This window comes from Phlebotomus papatasi, chromosome 1 (genome assembly GCF_024763615.1).
Source record: "Phlebotomus papatasi isolate M1 chromosome 1, Ppap_2.1, whole genome shotgun sequence".
In the NCBI taxonomy this organism is placed as follows: Eukaryota; Metazoa; Arthropoda; class Insecta; order Diptera; family Psychodidae; genus Phlebotomus; species Phlebotomus papatasi.
The window spans coordinates 8,827,855-8,848,269 of record NC_077222.1 but is presented as its reverse complement, the minus strand read 5'-3'; the positions used below and the strand labels follow the sequence as shown (position 1 = coordinate 8,848,269).

Below are 20,415 nucleotides of genomic sequence, written 5' to 3'. Positions count from 1 at the left end.
CTATGGAGGACTCTATCCTGTTTGCCAAAAGAGGATGAGGGAGAAAAAAGAGCATAAAAACTGTCGTGACAAGGCGTTGGTACGTGCCTTTCAACCTCTCTGAAGATTTTTCTATAATGTCAGGTGCAGTGTCTGTCTAGCGGATGGTTAGATTAAGTGGGATTTTATCAAGCTCAGATATATCATACATGGACTGGGCATATTTCGTTAATTAAATACTTAGTCTTTAAGAAGAAAAAAAAGATACAAATGAATTTATTCCCATAAAAAAAGCGGTCATGTAGAACATTGATATATGGCCTAGAGAGATTCTTGTGTTACTAAGATTACTAATTTTACTAAGAAACTGTAATGAGACGTTTGAAGTATTTACAAACAATGATAGATACTTCCTTCCGGCATTTCGTTGCTTATTTTATGGAACGGTTATCTAAAATATTACCTGCAACAGGGGCATGATATTTCCTATGCTTCCTAAATGTTTCTAGTGCGCCGAAATAACTTTTGAGTTTATTAGCTATTTTCTGTCATTGTAGAATGAATTAGCGAAAAATACTAATACAAAATAAAAGCCAATTTAATAAAGAAGAGGCAACCGAAAACCCCAAATTGGCAACCTACGTAGTTTTGAAGATATCTCGTGAAATGTGTACGAAAACAGGAAAAACTTTACACTAAAACTGGTCGCATTTTTCAGAGACAATGTCACCCCCTGACCTGCAATATATATTAACATTATAACTTTATAATGCACGTGGGGCAGTTTAATAATTGCATAATTAAAAAAATATATATATTTTTCTTGATGATCAATTTAATTTTAAAAATTTTGTTATAATGTTTCCAGATATCTAAAAACTTAAGCGAAATTAGTAAGGCATATTATTTTAATAACCAAAATGCTAGGCCATGCTAGAATGTCTAAAACCACCCTATTCTGTACTATATGACTTATCCCCTTTTAGTGTTCTTTTAGAAATTTAATTAAGTAGCTTATGTAATAATAGAAAATGGTGCTATACAAATGAAAATTAAAAGGGGTCATCTATCTCTTAAACATTATTATTAGTACACGGCTGTTCTAAAGTGTTTGTACATTTTTGATTTTTCTTTATATTAGTTCGGGTCATAACTATTTTCCACAGTCCTCGTCGTGTTAAGAAATTCCCAGTTATGATAGGGACAAAAACATAGAAAAGACAATTACACAGAAGTACATGAGAACAGTCCTGTACTAAAATAAATGTTAAGAAGAAGGATTGCCACTTTTCATTTTTCATTGGAGTATTATCATAGTGTCTCAAGTAATAGAGCGCTTGCTCTGTTATGCAAATGTTCTGGGTTACAATTTTCTTTAGGGCAACAGAAAGTCTTGTTCGCACAAGGGGCAAACAACTCGTGAAATATTTGCGAATATTTAGGTAAATATTCGAAGTTTTTTCTTCTTATATAAGATTGTGAATAGTGAATACGCGAAATTTCTAATAGATATGAAAAAAAAAAAATTTCTTAGATTAATCCAAAAGTTTTCTATACAAGTGATATACTACAAAACTTTTTAAATTTATCCGACAATATCTAAAATTAATTCGAAATTAATTAAAATAAAATATGTAATTTTTAAAAATTTCTTAGAAATATTTCTAAAAAACAAAGAAAATAATATAACCAGAGGAAGATCTATTTTATTTTTAGAGTAAATTTTCATAATTTTACTGATGAATACTTCTCGGTGTACGATATGTACTTTTGGTCAGTTGTTTTCCTGTTATACCCTTAACCATTTATTAAAAAAAATGAAAACGAAAATGAAAATCTTTTTCAAAACTGGCTCCGAGACAAGTATCTCTTTTTCTTTCAGATGAGTGTTTTTTCTTGCGGTAGGGGAGACTGGGGCAAGAAGTCACAAATCGAAAATTTCAAAATTCAATGTCTTCCAAGATAAATAAGAAAGCGGCTTCAAATTTTGTTCATAGGAAGCCTCCATAAATCTTCTTCAATGCCGTAAATTTCTTAGAATTCGAACAAGGAATTTAGAAAATAAAAAAAATTCAAAATTTTTAGCCCTATTAGGTGTGATTCCTTTTAATCACACCTATTTTTGAAATATTTTCCTTGTAGAATGTATCAGTTATTACCTACTTATTTTTCAAAATTGATACACTGGAGAATGTTTCCTAAATGATTTGGATACTTTCAGTACAATTGTACAGGGACATGAATTTATAAATAAACAAAATAAAGCGTTTCATAAATTGTACAGGGACATAAATTTAAAAATAAATAAAATAATAATACGAAGCCGGTATCTATTTTAAAATTTTATTAATATTCTTTTGTCCAGAATTTTGTTCTTTTTTTATTAAAAACGGCCACTTGGGGTAAAAGGTAACAAAAGATATGGAGCAAAAAGTAAGAAAAACCGAGGCAATTTTTGATGTCTCATGGCGAAAAGAAACGTCAATACCCTGTGTCACAGCTTGTTGTTTGCATTGGTCAAATGATTCGCTGTCTTTTGTATATGTGTGTGTGTGTTTTTTCTAAAATAGCTTGAAAAACGCTTATCTTGTTGAGATAGAGAAATCGGTGTTTTACAAAAGTGTAGAGGAATAAATTTCCTATGAAAATATATCATCTAGGTATTTTTCTTAATTTACAGAAGCACGTAAGAAAGCGAATCAAATCATGCTACTATTTGCCCCAACATTTTTGAGAATAGTCTCAAAGTTACTTTTAAGAATACGGATCTATATATGTATATCATTACAAAATAGAGGAAAATGTCTTTCACAAAGTTGTAGAACAGTAAATTTGCTATAAAACTGAGCTAATTAGAAATTTCTGTTGCGCTCGGGTAGTTTGTAAGAAAAATAAAATATCCGTTTTGTGACTTTTTGCCCCAGTCTCCCCTACCTTAGAGAACCGCTGCATACAAGCCTTAATTAACTATTTCTATCTCGTGGGCAAGATGAATCATACCAGCCTGTTTTCCGGACAAATGTCATTAAACAGGGCGGCTTTATTCTTGTGAAATCTTTATCAGAGAGCACCGCTTTACCCTAATTTAATATACTATAAATAAATTCATAAAATTCCAAAAACTGTTACGATTCTGGGGGTAGGGTATGACCTGTAAACCCTTAGCAACCACCTTTATTTGATTCACGATCTAATGGACGGCAAGATGAGCTTCTAGGTTCAGGAAAAACACAAGAATTCCTCTGGTTAACTTTTATTTACTTCACTAATTCAGTATTCTTTATTTTTCTTTAAATACGGGGGGCCAGATGAGCTACTTCAAATACAGGAAATACGGGAGTTATCCCCAACAAAATCACCTATGGATGAACCGAGGTGTATCTTTTAGAGATCGCCCATGAACAAACCGGAGCAGACCCAAGGGCAGACCTCTAAACTCATTCAAAACTTACTAAACAAAGAGTGAAATGTTTCATTCTCTTATGAATTCAACCGTTGCAACTGTATATGCTTTGCTCGGAAGAATTATAACCTAAAAGTGGAAAATTGCTTTCTTACTGGAAATGGCATTTAGAATAGAAATAATACTATTGTAATTTTATTAGTTTTATTATTGTCCTACTATCGGGAGTAATTCGCTAAGTTCAAAAAATCATGCGGAGAAAATTATTAATCCAATCTCCCGTAGCGTTGAACTCACAGTGTGAATAAATATTTATTTTATTTATGTTTTTTACTCGTTAAAATTTTATTTGTGATCTTTTTTAGACGATTGGTGTATTAGAATCTTTTTTATTGAGTGTAAAAAAATTATTTTACCCAAAACTGCAAAAACGTCTGTATCAAGCTACTTTAGTACATGAATGTGCTAAATATATAATAATTGAAAAAAAATCTTATAATGACTTCTCATCCCTCTCAACGTATAGGAATTGCTTAACAGACTCCAAAAGAATTTTTGAGTAGAAAAAAATTTAGTACACGACTGTACTAAAAAGTCAAAAAGGCCTTTAATAACAACTTAAGTAAAATATGAGATTTTAGAGAAAAATTCATTTCTTCGAGAGGGCAGAAAACTTAATTTTTCAGTAAGATGCATCACATAAGGGGAAGTGGGGCACCTTTGAAAGTGGGGTACCTTTGAAATTGGGATTTTTCACCTATTTTTAAGTAAAATTGAGCTTTATCGTGATATAATTTAGCTGTACAATCAGATTGAGAAGCTAAATTACATTAAGACATGGCTCAATTCGACTTAAACATAGGAGAAAAATCCCAATTTCAAAGGTGCCCCACTTTCAAAGGTGTCCCATTTCCCCCTACGTGTACTAAATTTTAAATATAAACAGATTCTTTTTAGCACAGTTAAAAAGAATATTTTCTATTTTATTAAAATATTTACATATTTTCGATATTTTTTGAAATGCTCCATCTTTTCGAGGTCATTTAGAAATATATAATTTTCTTTAAACAAACTTTCATGTCCTATTGCAAGAGCTGTGCCAAATTGAAATCCAATTTGTAACAACCGAAGAAAAACTTCAATATTCGCCTAATCGAATTGATTCTCAAATCAAATTCTCATTCCATTACCCGCAATAATTTGTTTTTCTAATCTGTTGGCACAGATGATCTTCCCTATCTTACATGTTGAATGATGATACAATAATAATAAAATAATACATAATCTGTGTATACTTTGCCACTGACAATGAATGAGGGTGTTGCAACGATATGAGGCCATATGGGACCAATTTTCTAGCCAAATGGAACGCAGAGAAGTCAGGAAAAGGGGATGCCAAATAATTTCCCTTACACCATTTGAGATGCTTTTCTATCCTTCTGTGCTATATACGTAAAATTGTCTCTATTTAGTTTCTGATGCTCATTTAATGATTTCCAAATGAATTATGTGGTCAACCCCTATTTTGGGCATGTTTGGTGAAATTTTTCTGGTCATCTCCGACACCAGAAGGAAATTAATTATTAATTGAACAGACTTTGTAATTGATTGTTCCCCTAAATATCTCAATAAATTTAATTTTATACCTATTCTGCATGAATTATTTTTAAAGACATTTTCCTTTTCCACCTTACAACAAAAGCTATTCATTTGCAGAGGACTGCTTTTTTTCCTCTACCCCCATGGTATTGAATAGCATCGTAATTCATCTCGATTCGTTTTGGCAACAAGTGTACGACTTTCCCATCCGCAAAAGAGCAAATTCATTCGATTAGCTCGCATATGTATATTTTCATCCACTTTTTTTTGTCCTCAACGAAAATCGACGCGAAATTGAGGGTTTCCATTCTGTGCAGGAAGAGCATTGGCATCATCACCATAAAATCGCTCACTATATGTGCTATATATACTATACAGATATGTATGGAGAGGAGTATTTGAATACCGAGGAGCAGTCTCGCTTTGATAGCCAGGAGAAAAATGAGGCGAGAAAGTGAGCGAGAAGTGTATTTGCGTTCCAGCTAATTGATCACCCTATTCATTCCGGAGATTTTTCACACGCGTATAGTAGGATAGACTTTAGGGTCGAGGGTGACGAATGATTGCCTCATATTATACAATTACAGCCTATTATATAATACAAACTATTCATCGGATTACATTTGGGGGTGATTCGCCTTTGGATGCACTGAACTTCGAGAATTGTGCAACTCACAAGGTAGTTGAGCCAAATCCTTGTTATCACAGTTGAAAACCTTTGAACACTGAAGGAGGTGAGTAATGCACAGAAATCATTGTCTTTATATCTCTACTGACTACCTTCTGGAAAGTCAAATTTTATAATTATATGAATTTCAGGATTTGAATAAGTCACGTTTTGTTTTTTTTTTACTTCTGTCTGACACCAGAATAGAGGCTAAACGGTATGAGATACAGTCGATTTCCTCAAATTTGAACGACAGTTGAGTTCAAAATGTAAAATTTGAGGTTATGTATAAATCATTTTATAACACTGAGAGAAATCCGAAAAAGTTAAATAACATTCCGGAAATGTTTATTTTACCCTGCAGTATTGATCCAAAATCGGTGTAAATATTACCCTTTTTAGGTGTATTAGGGGTTAAAGTTACCCTTTTTCATGTTAATTTTACCCTTAAAAAGATGTAAAATTAACATTAAAAAATCTTGATATATTTTTACACCTAAAAAGTATTAAAGTAATGAGGAAAAAAAGTTAATCGCACCCCCGTTTTTCTCTCAGTGAATATTTAAAAAAAATATTGGTAATATTTAGGTTGAAAGTCTTAGTTTTTAAGTAAAAAAAAATTGCTCTATGGTTCATCGGCGACACACTAGCTCTCAAAAGAATAATTCGGTAATAAATATAAATTTTGCTAAGTCTTGATTTTTTTTTGCATATAAAGCACCATTATTTTTAGTTTATTGTCATAAATTGCAAGTTTGTGGTTATTTAGAAAGTTATGTGTGTTATTTAGAACTTTGTAGATAGTTTATCACATTTGCTTTCTCCTACAATCCTTACAATCTTAATACATTTAAATGCAAAAAATCTCAAAAATGAATAATATTCATGGATCATTTGTGTGCAATATCGGACACAAGGTTTGTTAAAATTCTTTACGTACAAGAACATTTTTAAGAGTTCGTAGAGGTTACACGTTGTGGTTTCTTCGGCATTATTGTACCTCAAGATGTTTTTAAAATAAAAATTTATGAAATTTAGATTAACATAACAAATGTTTGATATTATGCGCTGCCCGAAGCTTGGAACAAATCCCTTATATCTTCAAGAAATTAAACTATTATTTATCATTTCATTATTAGAGGAGCGATATTGTGTAGATTCCAAACATTTTTCTTTTGGGAAAACTGGGGCAGTAGCAATCATGAGATATTTGTAAACACTGCGATTTTTTTAATAAGTCAATTAATTTTAATATTTTTAAATACGAAATCATTGAACAAAAGATGCAAACCAGTTGAATTTAATTAAAATTCAGTTTATGTTTATATTAACTTCGAGAAGCGAATGAGAAAAATTTTAATATCTTTAATATTTTCGTTTTTGACTAGGGGAAGTGCTTATAATTTTGGACAGTCTGCATATAAGCATCGATATCCCAAGTTTGAAGTGCGATATTTTCAATACTAATTGACTTTTTTTGTTACTCTCTTTTCAGAAGGATTGTTTAGAAACTTGGCAAGCTATTTATCATCTCATTTTTACTAAAATTAGTTTTAATACGTTTAAAAATGAATTGATATGTAGAGGTGAATTTGACTCTTATTTTGGACAACTTGGTTATTAATTTTTACAACTTGTCTGTAAATTTGGACAGATAATCCGCCTCAACAGGATGCCCATTGTTCTTCATTTTATGAACCAATCTTACCAAGTCCTCTTCCTGTTCATGTAAGGGAAACGTAGAATGTCACAGAAGCCCAGAAACTTTCCATATCATTCATTAAAGTGAGTTGACTTCGATACTCCAAGTACGTGCAGATTCGCTCATTCCCTGACCTTTCCGGGAGCCTTTCAAGGCATTTGTCGCTACATCTCTTTCGTAGAGATGATGCTCCTTTGTTTCTCCAGGCATTTGTCCAACCTAGTCATCACAAAAGCTAAAACTTCACGAAATTTCGTGAGAAAAACACCTGTCCAAAATAAGAATCATCACCTCACTGGTGAATGTCTTAAAAAATTTCCCATTTTTCACACGAAAAATATAATTCACAAGGCAAATCTCACTTCAGGTCAAATGTACAAATCATCAATAACGTGAATCAACACAATATTCAATGAATATTCAATAATATCACTCAAAAACAGCGAACAAACTTTGTTAGTACTTCACCAAAACTAAATAAGACTGAAGTAAGCCACGAAGTTCTGTCATATTTCTCGTAAGCAATTGCTCACACTGAATTTTCAACAAAGCAATTTCAACTCAAATCATATTCAAAATTTAACGTATTTAGTGTTAAAATCTTCCAAAAAGAACAAATATTTAGATAGAATTCATTTTTCATCAAATATTGGAATAAAAATCCATCATTTTAATCAATTTATTTTTAGTGTCCAATGTTATCTTCAAAGTGTCCAAAATAAGAAACTGGACAAAATTATGAGCACTTACCCTATATAATTTTTGTAATAATGCTCTTGGTACCAAGAAAACAAAGTGGCGATGGGAATGATGTAGTTTAATTTGTGCCTATTTAAAGATTTTTTTTTTAATTTCGTGCGCAATATTTTAAATTGTCGTTAGAAATTAGATACTGTTGGAATGCCCTTGGAATTTTCTATAATTCATATGTATTTACATCTTTTGAAAAAAAAACAGACATTATAAATCAATAGTAATTTTAAAAGAAGAGGAAAATCGGGTGAATTGATTGAAGATAAGGATAATTGGGTCATTTAAGTATTACATAAGTTAACATTAAAAAATAATGAGTCGCAATACAATACGATCCCATGATTTAAATTCCTAAAACCGTAAACCGTTTCCTAAAATTGATAAAAATTAATTACATTATTAGAAGACTCTGTTACATATAAAAATATATGAGAAAAAGGTCCTGTAACTATTTCTAAGGTGCCCCAATTTAAAGGTGCCTCACTTCGTCTTACTTCAAAATTTTACTCCATATGTCCCAAAACAAATCTTACGATTTAGATCTTTAAATATAAGGGAGAGTCTGCATGTTTAAGACGCGGATAGTTTGAGACGCAATGGATAACTCTTTGATTATTTAATAAAATACAACCAATACACAAATCGAGTTATTTTAGTAAAGTCTATACTAGTGGGTATAATAAGCGCTATAAAAAATACCAAGATCATTTCCTGAGTTTTGGAAATAATGCATAAAATCAAAACATAAAAAAGTGTCTCATAAACGCCGGCTTTCCCATAAATGTAAAATGGCCTGCAAATGCGTCATATATGAACATATTGAGATTTTTACCAATAAGATGAGAATTTGAGGAACTGAAAGATCTGGTTCGTTATTTCTCATGCAATTTTGTAATGTTTATGATTATACCTGTCATACAGTGCCCTGTCTCTAATTCGGATCGCCGTAATCCGGACGAGTTATGGACGGTTACATTTAAAATAATTTTGAGGTCATGTATGCATGTGTGTTCATCAATGAAAATGAATTATCCTGTGATGTTTTTGTTCAATAAATGAGGTGTAATAGCATATAATTCTCTAATTTTGTCTTTTTAACCTTTTTAATCTTTTTTAAAACTTTTATTCTAATTCTACAAAAAAAACTTGTATTATATTTGCGAGACGTTGAACAAATTCAAAAAATCCATTCGGATTACGAAGCGGATATCTGTCATATTGTCTCCCAATCATCCGGATTACAAAGCGGGCACTGTAGGGGGAAGTGGGGCACCTTTGAAAGTAGGGCACCTTTGAAATTGGGATTTTTCACCTATTTTTAAATAAAATTGAGCCTTATCGTGATATAATTTAGCTTCTCAGTCTGTTTGTGCAGCTAAATTATATCACGATAAGGCTCAATTTTATTTAAAAATAGGTGAAAAATCCCAATTTCAAAGGTGCCCCAGCTTCAAAGGTGCCCCACTTCCCCCTACGTCTAAGACACAATGAACTAGCTCTTAGCTAGCAAAGAGAGTAGTCACATCATTTAAAGGCTTGCGTACGAACCATCCCTAAATTCTCCTATATACGTAAAAAATTACAGATAAGGAACTAATTATGTCTCAAAATAGGTTTAATTTTATTCGAAAAATCTAAGTCAGAGAGTAACCCCGGATGGGAATGATTCGCCCTTTGAATGCAGTAAGTTGGGTTTTATCCAAGTGGTTAGCCTTTCGATTTATGAGTAACCCTGCTTGATCCTATAATATTCTTCCTCATCCGTACAAAGTGATATTTGGACAAGATGGACTTACTCTTTAGCTTCTCCAGTGGCTCATGGAGAGATGGGGTATGTGGCACAACGCTGTGGTGATGATGTCCGGATATGTCGTGTGAACTGTGATGCAAGTGACCTAGGCCAGCGCCTCCCGTACCTGTCATTAGGCCGGTTATCGCCGATGAAACACTGACCGCAGCTGCCACAGAATCATGCAGCGGATGATGATTGTGCAAGTGGTCAGACTGACTGCCACTGCCACCACCACCCCCACCCACCAGATCCTGAAGACAGAGTCCGGCGGAATCGGTCATACTTTCGAGCCCACCCCGCTCCATGATAGCAGGTGGAAAGATGGCCGATAGTTGATTCAGTCTTCTTCCGTTTGGAATGACGACGTCTCTAAATCCGTGGTATCGAATCGTCTTGGCAATTTAGCGACGGCTCTGAGAAAACACTGACCAATATATTGAAGATGTAATCCTAGAAGAAATAAAAAAAAAAACAAAAAATGTCGAGAATTAAAGCAAAAATTAATTTTTTTTAATCACTCACAATTCTAGATATTATTTATAGACTTCATTATTTGAATTTGTATCTGTCTCCTACACGATTTCAAATCTTCCGAGACCCATAATCTCAGATAATGACACGAGCTTATGAAATGATTATCATTAATATTTCGAGAACCATTTAACCACAATATTCCCCATTCTCTCAATCTCACTCTCTCACTTCTCTCTATGTGGAAATGCATTTGGTATATATAACGATGCCTAACCGACGGAATCCTTGTTTATCCTCAGTTGATCTCTAGGATGTAATATTTTAATCACACCGGCTTAGTCAGATTGGCTGCTGTACAAAAATTTTGACCGCCGGGCTTAAATAACATTTCAAAGAATATACCAAACGAAATTGTCATTGAGACTTATGCTGCTAATTATTTTGTATTTTAGAGAGTATTAGCAAAATGGTCAATATAAAGGTATAAACAGAGTGAAAATGACTAATGCTGTTATGTACATGAGGATTTTCGTGAAAGCTCTTTTGCATTTAAGAAAAGTCAAAAACTAGTCCATAGCAATAAATCTTTTGTTTATAAACTTTAGCACGATGAGTGCATAACGAATTGGGATAAGAAATAAGAAATCCTATATATTGTTGCGATTTTGTGATTTTCACTCATAGCACCCCCGAACCAGAGCACAAGCAATAGAGTAGATCTTTTTTGAAGCTCTGGTAAGCCTCCATCTTAAAATATATATCTTTCTTATTCGGTCCCCCACAGTTTTCGCAGCCACTGGGGCTAATTTGAAGAACCCTATAACCCTTATAAAATATACGTTATACGTATACCCCAGGGTTGTATGTGAGGCCAGAAGGAACAAGATATAGGTATAATGTGGAGAAAATAGCGAGATATATATATATATATGTACATATGGTAGTTGCTAGTGTGCTATATATATTAAATAAATATATGTGTATACAGTGGAAACGACGTCGTGGGGTTATGGGCTAAAGCTCCGCCCATATATAGTCAACGACGCTCTGAGAGCATCCGTCCCGACGTCTCTCGCCATTATATTATTCAGCTTATGCCGAGACTGGAGCTGGAGGATGCCGAGGGTGATGGTTTAGTGATTATTTGTACCCCCACATCTTATATCTACTACACTCGTCCATTCAGAGGGGCATGCAGCGCCATAAAAGGACTTAAACCTTGTTCATATAGATTCTTAACTAAATGAATTGTGATGTGTCCCAAACGATCTACGGACTTCTGCCACAACATTTTTTTTTCTCTGTCTATATCACTCTATGAATGTTTATTTTTTCTGATTTATATTTGGTTTTTTTTTGGTGAAAGATTTTTTGAAAGAATACTTTACAGAATTAGGTGAACCTGGGATTATTAGCAAACGGACAGGGTATAGCATTAGACGCATTAGACCCATTAGAACACAGAGTTGGTATATTCTTCAAAACTTCCTTCTTTTCTAGTTTCGTGAAAAGTATTTCTTTTATTATAGATAACTTAAGAAGTGAGTTATTCTTTTTGAAAATTGAAAAATTGTGAGCTAGAAAAATTATAGATTGTTTAGGTATTAGGGTAAGCGTACCAAATTCCGGCCAGCTTGAAATTCCGGCCACATTTTTTGTTTCTCATATTTCCATGAATTTTTAGTTTTTGCATACCCTAAGAGGCATTAGACCCATTAGAACACAGAGTTGGTATATTCATCTCAGCTTCCTTCTTTTCTAGTTTTGTGAAAAGTATTTTTTTTATTATAGATAACTTAAGAAGTAGGTTATTCTTTTTGAAAATTGAAAAATTGTGAGCTAGAAAAATTATAGATTGTTTAGGTATTAGGGTAAGTGTACCAAATTCCGGCCACATTTTTTGTTTCTCATATTTCCATGAATTTTTAGTTTTTGCATACCCTAAGAGGTTATACAATGCAAAAAAATAACAAATAATATCACTTCGACGAGGAAGATGATCTCAAAAAGGCATTGGAAGAATTGCGGAAGGGTAAGGAACTATGAGATGAAAGTGGTCGGAATAGGCCACAAATGCTTTGTCTACATTTTTATGCATTTTAAAATATAATAAGAATGATTTTAGAGAAAATAGAGAAGATAAACTGTCTACAAGGTTTCAAACAAGACTCCTTAAAAAGAAGTGATAAAAAATCAATTTGTGTTAAAAAAAATATTACATTTCAAACTTGAGACTTTGGCGCTTGCATGCAACTATGCCGAAATTTGGCACACTTACTCTATCTCAAAAATTACCTGACTACCATTTCTGTCATATAATTTAAAAAATATATAGTGGAAGGCTTTTAGGCTTCGCACACATTCTGGTTTCGAACACTTTATATTTTCCCATATTTCTTTATTGTAGCTGACCTATTTTTCCAGGAATAACCTGGCTTAAGACTAGCTATTAAAATTGCCATAGATAGGTTAGATTCATTAAAAGACTTTGCGAAAAATATGAAGTGTTCGAAGCCAGAGTGCGTCCGAAGCCTGTAAGCCTTCCCATACCCTTTGTAGGATATCTGACGGAGTTGTTTTTCAGGAGTAGATCCTATCTCTCAAACAGAAGTGCTCAAATTTTCTCCAGAAATTTGAGTTCTTTTTTTTAGAAATAGAATTTGTCTTTGACGAAGACCGGAAAATCCGATTTCAACAAGAATTATACTTCCTTAAATTGGGATCAAAGATGTGAAATGAAATTGGAATATTGTTGGTTGGATCAGCAACTATGCTAACTGCATTTGCTTTGTGTCTGCATTAGTTGCAAACGGCACGCAGCGGTGTGTTGCTTACAACGAATGATGAGAAAAACCAAATGCAGTTAGCACAGTTACTGATCTAACCGACGATATGTATCCTTAGAAAGACGAAGATTAACGAAAAAATGTTATATTGCTTGTTTTATTAGATACTGCCAAACAAGTGCTCTTTCAAACCTACTAAAAAATTAAATTAATCCCTCGTGGCGTAGATATCGACAGGTTTATATTTTTCAAAATGTTTAAGATTATTTTCATTATTTAATTTGTTTAAAAGATAGTCTGATACTTTAGCGTTTAAACGGGACGCAGAAGACCCGAAATACTTCTGATTCACGAAGGAATGTAGTACATTACTGATTGAACTATTGAAGCTTAATGGCTCAGCAATTGTAAACTATGCCAAGTCCAAGAAGTCCAAGACTTTGGTAAATTAATTAATTATTTTTGAAAAGGTATACTTTGATTAAGGATAAAGCAGAAAAAGCCTTATTTTCAAAATTTCTCACGCCGGCTCTTTCTGTTTAATTAACTGTTTTAAAAAGAAATACAGAATGTATAAAATGTTAAAGTAAAATTTTCAGAAATAAAAGTAATTCTCAATCTACTATGAAAAAAATGTCTTGTTAAACGAACAAATGGATTTTGTTGAAATTTTGTTAAAAGGAAGTTATTTAGCAATTTAACAAAACTTTTTCTTGCATTTTATATTGAAAAACATCCTTTTGGCAAACTTTTAACAAGATCCAGTTGGCCGCCAATTTGACAAAACTTTTCCATATTTTGTATGGAAGAACATCCTTTTAACAAACTTGTCTTGTTAATTTGGCAAAACATTTTTTTCAGAGTAAGGGGAAGTGGGGTACCTTTGAATTGGGGCAGCTTTAATATTGAGATTGTTCTCCCATTTTTAAATGGAACTGAGCCTTATAATCATCCAATTCACCTTCACAATGGCTTTATAGAGCTAAATTATCTGGTAATAAGGTCCAGTTCCATTCAAAAGTAGGAGAAAATCTGTGTTTTAAAGGTATCCATTTTCGAAGGTGTCCAACTTCCCCCTACTCACGTAATTAGAGTTCGAATACAGATTCAATAAATTTAGTAGTTAATTTAATGAGTGAAGTTGATATTTTTTGGATAAATTTAATATGGGTTTGAATTATTTCTTCTATTTTTATTTTTCTTATTTTTTCTTTATTTATTTTATTTATTTTGTAACTATTCCGACCTTCTAATCAGTTTATTAAAAATTATTGTTACAAAATGCAAAAGCACACTCTACTAAAATTTAATAAGGCTTTCAAAAATGTTTCTTTTTTATATTATTTTCATATCTTTCAAAATTTTTTTCTTCTCGTAAGGGAAAAATTATAAAAATATGTTCACAATTTTCAAAAGTTACAGTAATAAGATTTTGATAAAAAGAAATTAACACTCTTAATTTTTTTTTAAGAGTGTCCAAATAATTTTAAAACCAAGTAAATATTTTTATTTTTGTTTTTTTTTTAAGTGAAGACGAAATTTATAAAATTATTATATTGAATTTGTTTTTATATTGTGTAAATTTTTAAGTAATTCTCAGATGTTTTTTTAGAAGCTCTACGATTTTTATGATTTTATCTACTTTGAAAATTGAACTTTTTTAAGCGAACAACTGGTTAGTACGAGAGGCCGGTACCTTAAAGGGACATTGCTGTTACCTAAGTAAGTAAGAGAAAGCGCGGTACCTTCGGATGACTCAAGTTTCCGGACAATTCAATGTTTTAAATTCATTTATTGCACATTGAAAAAATGAATTGTTTGAAGTATAAATCGTCCGAAGGTGGTTCGCTTTTCCTTAGTATTTTAACTTTATTTACTTATCGAAAATAGATTCTTAAAACGACTGGTAGATTAATGCTCAATGCTCATTGTAACAAATACATAACGTACAACCAGTGAAGTTATTTTCCATAGTTTTCGTTCCGGAGGTCAGTATCAACGCTAAGACAGCGATGGCCACATGAGAAGGGAATAAAAGGACAAAATGAGATAAAAATATACTGAACTGAACTGGTGCATTCGGTTCAGGTTTCTTCTCCTTTCCCGAAGGAAGTGAAAATGGATAAGGCGGCGGCAGATGAAATACGAACACGTGTTGTTAAAATACGAATGTTAATATTGTTAATTGTTGAGTATCTTTTTAAGGCCTTTTTGTAATACCAAATTCCAAATATTTGCAGAAATTTCTATTTTTATGAAATGCAAATCTAGCAAAAATTTTCAATACATATGCCTTTTGGCACCGACCGGTAAACTGTTTTCGGTTATGAAAAAAGCTGTTTTAAAAAATATTGATTTTTCAAAAAGAAATTTGGATTGGATTTTAAGTTCATGATCTCTGACGCCGGTGATAGGTTTTGGATATAAAAAATACAAAAATAATTTGTAAATAATTATAAATAACTATAGGTGGGGTATCTGACGGATTATATTGGATTCAAAACTTCCGGTGTTCGTCAGGGGCAGCTTTTTTCTCAATTAAAATCTGCGATTGGGAATGAACCAACTGAAAGATAAATTATTCAAGATAATATATAAAATCTCAAGAAGTTGAAAAGTTCTATTGGTGATGTGTAGTTGTAAGCAGACGTTAGACGTTCCCAGTTGACATAAAATTCTGAATTTACCCACTGAGGAAGACCCGTACCAAGGGTCGAAAGCTTTGGACCAAAATTTTGAGTTTTTAATTGAGGAAAAAGCTGCTTCTGGCGAACACCGGAAGTTTTGAATCTTATAAATATAACATTTATTTTCTATAAATTTATAAAAATTCACATAGTGTGGGTTTTATAAATTTATTTCTGTATCTTATGAATATCGTTTTGCTAATGAACAACCTATGCAAAAACTTAATGTTTATCCTGCAAAGGTAACGTGGGTGTCGGTAGATTGTTTATTGGCATTATAAATATATTTAAAAAAAACTTTTTTTTTTGGATATTATGATAAATTTAGCTGATGTAACATGTATTCAAAAAACGAAAATAATTTTTATAAACGTCTGATATTGAAATTTACTAAATAAAAATTGAAAGACTATGTTTTTAATTACTTTTAACGACAAACTTATGCACAGACTTGTTGATTGACAATTTTATTTTGCAATTTTAAAAGATTTCCCTAAAACTGTATGATAAAGATTAAGTCTGTGTTAACTCGTTCGAACAGCCCCGTAAAATCTAAGAGTATTGTTTCAAATAAACTGAATACACGTCGACAAAATAAAGTTTAACGTAATTTTTTTTTAAATAATCAAGAATTTAAAAAAAAAATTGAAAATAAATCTATCGCACAGAGCATTAAATAATTGAGCATAGAATAAAAGAAGTAACGTCGGTAAATTAAGTTTAAACCTTGCTTCCTGATGCCGTCGGATAAAAAGAACATCACTCAATTTAATAAAGATAGACACGGCAATAGTCTTTTTTTTTATCAAATTTTAGAAGCCTACCATCAATAAATCTTTGTGCATTTGCAGCATCACCAGTATTTCCTTATACTATTTGCTTAAAGATTTCTTTTGAAGATGAAAAGCAATTATTAAAAATTTAATAAAATTTTACCACAGCCATATAAAACAGAATGTAAAATTGGAGTAAATAATATATCTTATCAATTTATTAGACCTAAATTATTCACAACCTCTGTGTTCTTATTTGCTCACCAGTAAATTATAGCCACATTGTTTACTGACGCGATGTTTATTTTTATATATACACGATTTTTTTTGCTCAAAAAGAAGCAGAAAAATGAGTGAAAATGCACAAATAAAAATTTCACGAAAAAATTATAATGGAAAATTAAACGTAGATTGTTTGATCATCATTTTGCATTTATAAATTTTAAAGTCATTGCGGGGTAGGGGGATTGAACACTCACCTTACAACTAAATTATCCACCTTGATACTGGCTTATGTAACTTCTCAGATGCTATAAGATTTGCCTGAGAACATCCACATTCCCCACATTTAAGTCACTTTTATGTATTTTTTCGTTTTTAAAGAGTTTTGTTGCACTATTTTACAAATCACTTAAGAAAAGTCCGAGTTTTTAATTTTTTGGGGGTTGGGATATTCGGTTTTGTTAGGGATTCGACACACTATTCATGGATATGTTTAATTGGGGAGGATTAAAAGTGAAAAATCAATGATAATGTCTGTTGGGATTGGGGAAATCTTTGAAAGTATTATAAAGTATTAAGATGGTATTATAGGTTTTGGTGTGGTCTTGTCAGACAATCTGGCAAGAACAAGGTAATGACTTTTCTTGCTAATCCACTAACTCCCGATATTAGTTCCGAATATTTTGGGATGAAAATCGACCGGTAAAATTTTGAAATTTGCAAAACTTTTCGCACATTTAGTTACAAACACATCCGGTAAGTCAGTTTCACTGGATTAAGATGAATGTTTTCACTATTCGTAAAAGTTCACACACGAAAAACCCGAGAATGTGGTGTTAGATAGAGGTTCGGAGGTATCTAACAATGGTACTCAGTCCTATCCAAACTGATCCGCAGCCACACAAAACAGCTACTGTTTTCCCTGATGCGCGATGGTTAGACGACCCCGGGATGTGATCCGGAGATGGTATAAACGGGGAAAATTCACTTACTCGCCCTCTAGCACTCTTGTACACTCAACATATATGACTGTTTGGGGGATTGAGAGTCTGCAGTACATCAAGCACACAAATCGAACCCTCTTGTTATTCGTCCAAAATTACACTGCGACTGAAATAGTGAACTGATTTGTGGCATACAGCAGAACGAAACGGTTGTACGTGCCTTTCGTGAAGCCCCAGAAGTTACTCTAGTAGCTCTTCTGGCCTGATGGCCTGTGAGTGTGTGCACGATGAGTGAGATGGCCAAATTGTTATCAGTTGATGTGAAAAAAGGTGAGCACAACAAATTCTTTTTGGCCCCCTTCAAATGTAGTCGTGTAGGCTAGAAGTGTTATCACTTGAGTCTCCAAACATTCTCTCTCCAAGCCATCGGGGTAGATAATTGTGAACAACATATACCATCGTGGGCGATAAGCTCACAAGTACACCTTATCTCAATCAAATGCAGCCAGATTTTTTTTTCCTCCAACGTGATGTATTTCATTTTGATAACATTTTCCAGCACCTCTTTTTCGAGCACCTCTAAACTAAGAACAGGTACGCCACGAGAAAAATACTTGAGATTTTCCCAACCCGTAACTATGGCTATTTTCAAGATGATTCACTATCAACAGGTGCGTGGACAAATTTAAAAATCCATTTCATTTTTTTTCTTAAATTGAACGATTGCCGAAGAAATCAACTCAAGATTCGCAAGAACCACTCCATAAATATCAATTTTGTAAATTTTAGAAGTAATTATTGAGACTCTTTTCAAAAATATCAATGGCGAAAGGCACTTTGCTGAATGCTCGCGATGATAAGAGTTTGAACGGCATGTGGATTTTACTTGTTCATTTTTTTTAGCATATGTACCTCTTGATAATCGATTCTAAAAGCAGTAGGATCTAAGGATTCGACGGGGAATCCTTATTGACGCTTTTGTCAAAATGCTGAAATTAATTAACTTTATTAAATTACCGTAGATTCGGGTGACCTTGCCCCCTATTCTTTGTAAACTTCTCTTTAATTCCAATTGTGAAGCAAAAACCGACGGGAAATGGGATTTCTCAAGGAAAACTCATCAACTTTTCTCAAAGCTTTCGGCTCAGGCTCCGAGCCTTCATCAGTGACCGGAGCAAAAGAGTAAGTTGAGAAAAAAGATCTATGAAAAGTATGAATAAAAAATGGCTCTCTCTTTTGCTCCAGTCACTGATGAAGGCTCGGAGCCTGAGCCGAAAGCTTTGAGAAAAGTTGATGAGTTTTCCTTGATCCCATTTCCCGACGATTTCCGGTTTCCCCATATCAATTTAATTCTAATGTTTAAGAACAGTCCTCACCGATCAGGCATGGTAGATCGGATCGGTAAATAGGAGGGGGACAAAGTCACTCACAGAGGACAAAGTCATTCGCATCTACGGTAATTAATTATGTAACTTTGGAAAGCCTATTTTTCAACCAATTTTGCTAAATTTGGATTTTTTAGGAAGGTCTTGTAATTCTAATCCCGACTGCATCGGTCACAATCGGTGATTGATCGGTAAAGTAAACGGTAGTAGCTCTATATTTAAAAAATACGGTTTTCGATTTTTTTCAGTGTTCTGACGAGCATTTCACAAAATGGTAAACAAAAATTTAGTATATTTATCCCTCCATACGGAAAGGTATCTTATAATACGGAAAAACTTCTCACTTTTTAGATATTTAGCGTAACGGTCGCGACTGCAAAAAAAATCCCATATAAATTTAAATCAAATTATGAGAAATTGGCTTCAAATTTCAGGCAAACAAGGGGGTTGTTCTGATCCATATAACAATTAAACGATAAGAGATATCGACTTACGCGGTCTTCAGACAGAGGTTTAGTCATGTTCCCGAAGTCTCAAAATCCTAAATAGCGAGTGAGGTTTTTTTCTTTCTTTGAATTTTTCAATTTTAAATTTCAAATTTCAATCTTAATTTTTTCCAAAAATCTTGATTAGTAAAAAATTAGAACAGTTAAGCCATATGGCTACGCCTTAGGTCTGAAGCTCGTATTACGGACTTCGATGACCTTCCTAAAATTACATAATCTTGAAGCTTATCTCTTTCTTTTTCCCCCTTCACTTTGATGAGTTCCCTATCCCCCAAAAATACGTCAAAAATTATGTTTTTTTTTTAAATAAATCAATCCCATATTTTCTAAAATGCTTCCTAAGTTTGTTTTTTCTTGAATGATACTGAAAGACTTTCTTCTTTTTTAATTCTTAATATAGTTCTTGACTAAAACAAATAACTTCAAGCTTGCATTTTTTTATTAGTAGGGGAAAGTGCTCTCCTTTCGAATGTTCATGTCTTCGCATAATGTGAATTTCATTTGTTTTTCATAAAAGATTTACACTAAATTATCACGGAATTATCAACAATTGATGATAAGCTAACTAATATTTAATAGAAATGTATAAGTTTATTAGGAAAACTAAAAGAAAATTCACATTATTCGAAGGCTTGAACTTTCGAAGGGAGAGTACTTTCCCCTACAATAATCATCACGACTTTAATAATTTCAGACCTTTAAAGAACGACACAGAAATTCAATCTGGATTTAAAATTATTAAC

General features: G+C 32.7%; 1 protein-coding gene across 3 annotated transcripts in view; it reads right to left on the bottom strand.

Moving 5' to 3' along the window:
• The window catches only part of LOC129798705 (pituitary homeobox homolog Ptx1), an 84,297-nt gene extending 66,321 nt beyond the window's left edge, over window positions 1–17,976 (bottom strand). For all 3 annotated transcript variants that reach the window (XM_055841992.1, XM_055841991.1, XM_055841993.1), the window contains exons 1-2: window positions 17,095–17,976; window positions 9,900–10,345 (exon numbers count right to left, since the gene is read on the bottom strand). In XM_055841992.1, the coding sequence (XP_055697967.1) occupies window positions 9,900–10,200 (301 nt within the window). In that variant the 5' untranslated portion in view covers window positions 10,201–10,345; window positions 17,095–17,976. The remainder of the gene's footprint in view (window positions 1–9,899; window positions 10,346–17,094) is intronic.
• Between the last annotated feature and the right edge of the window lie 2,439 nt (window positions 17,977–20,415).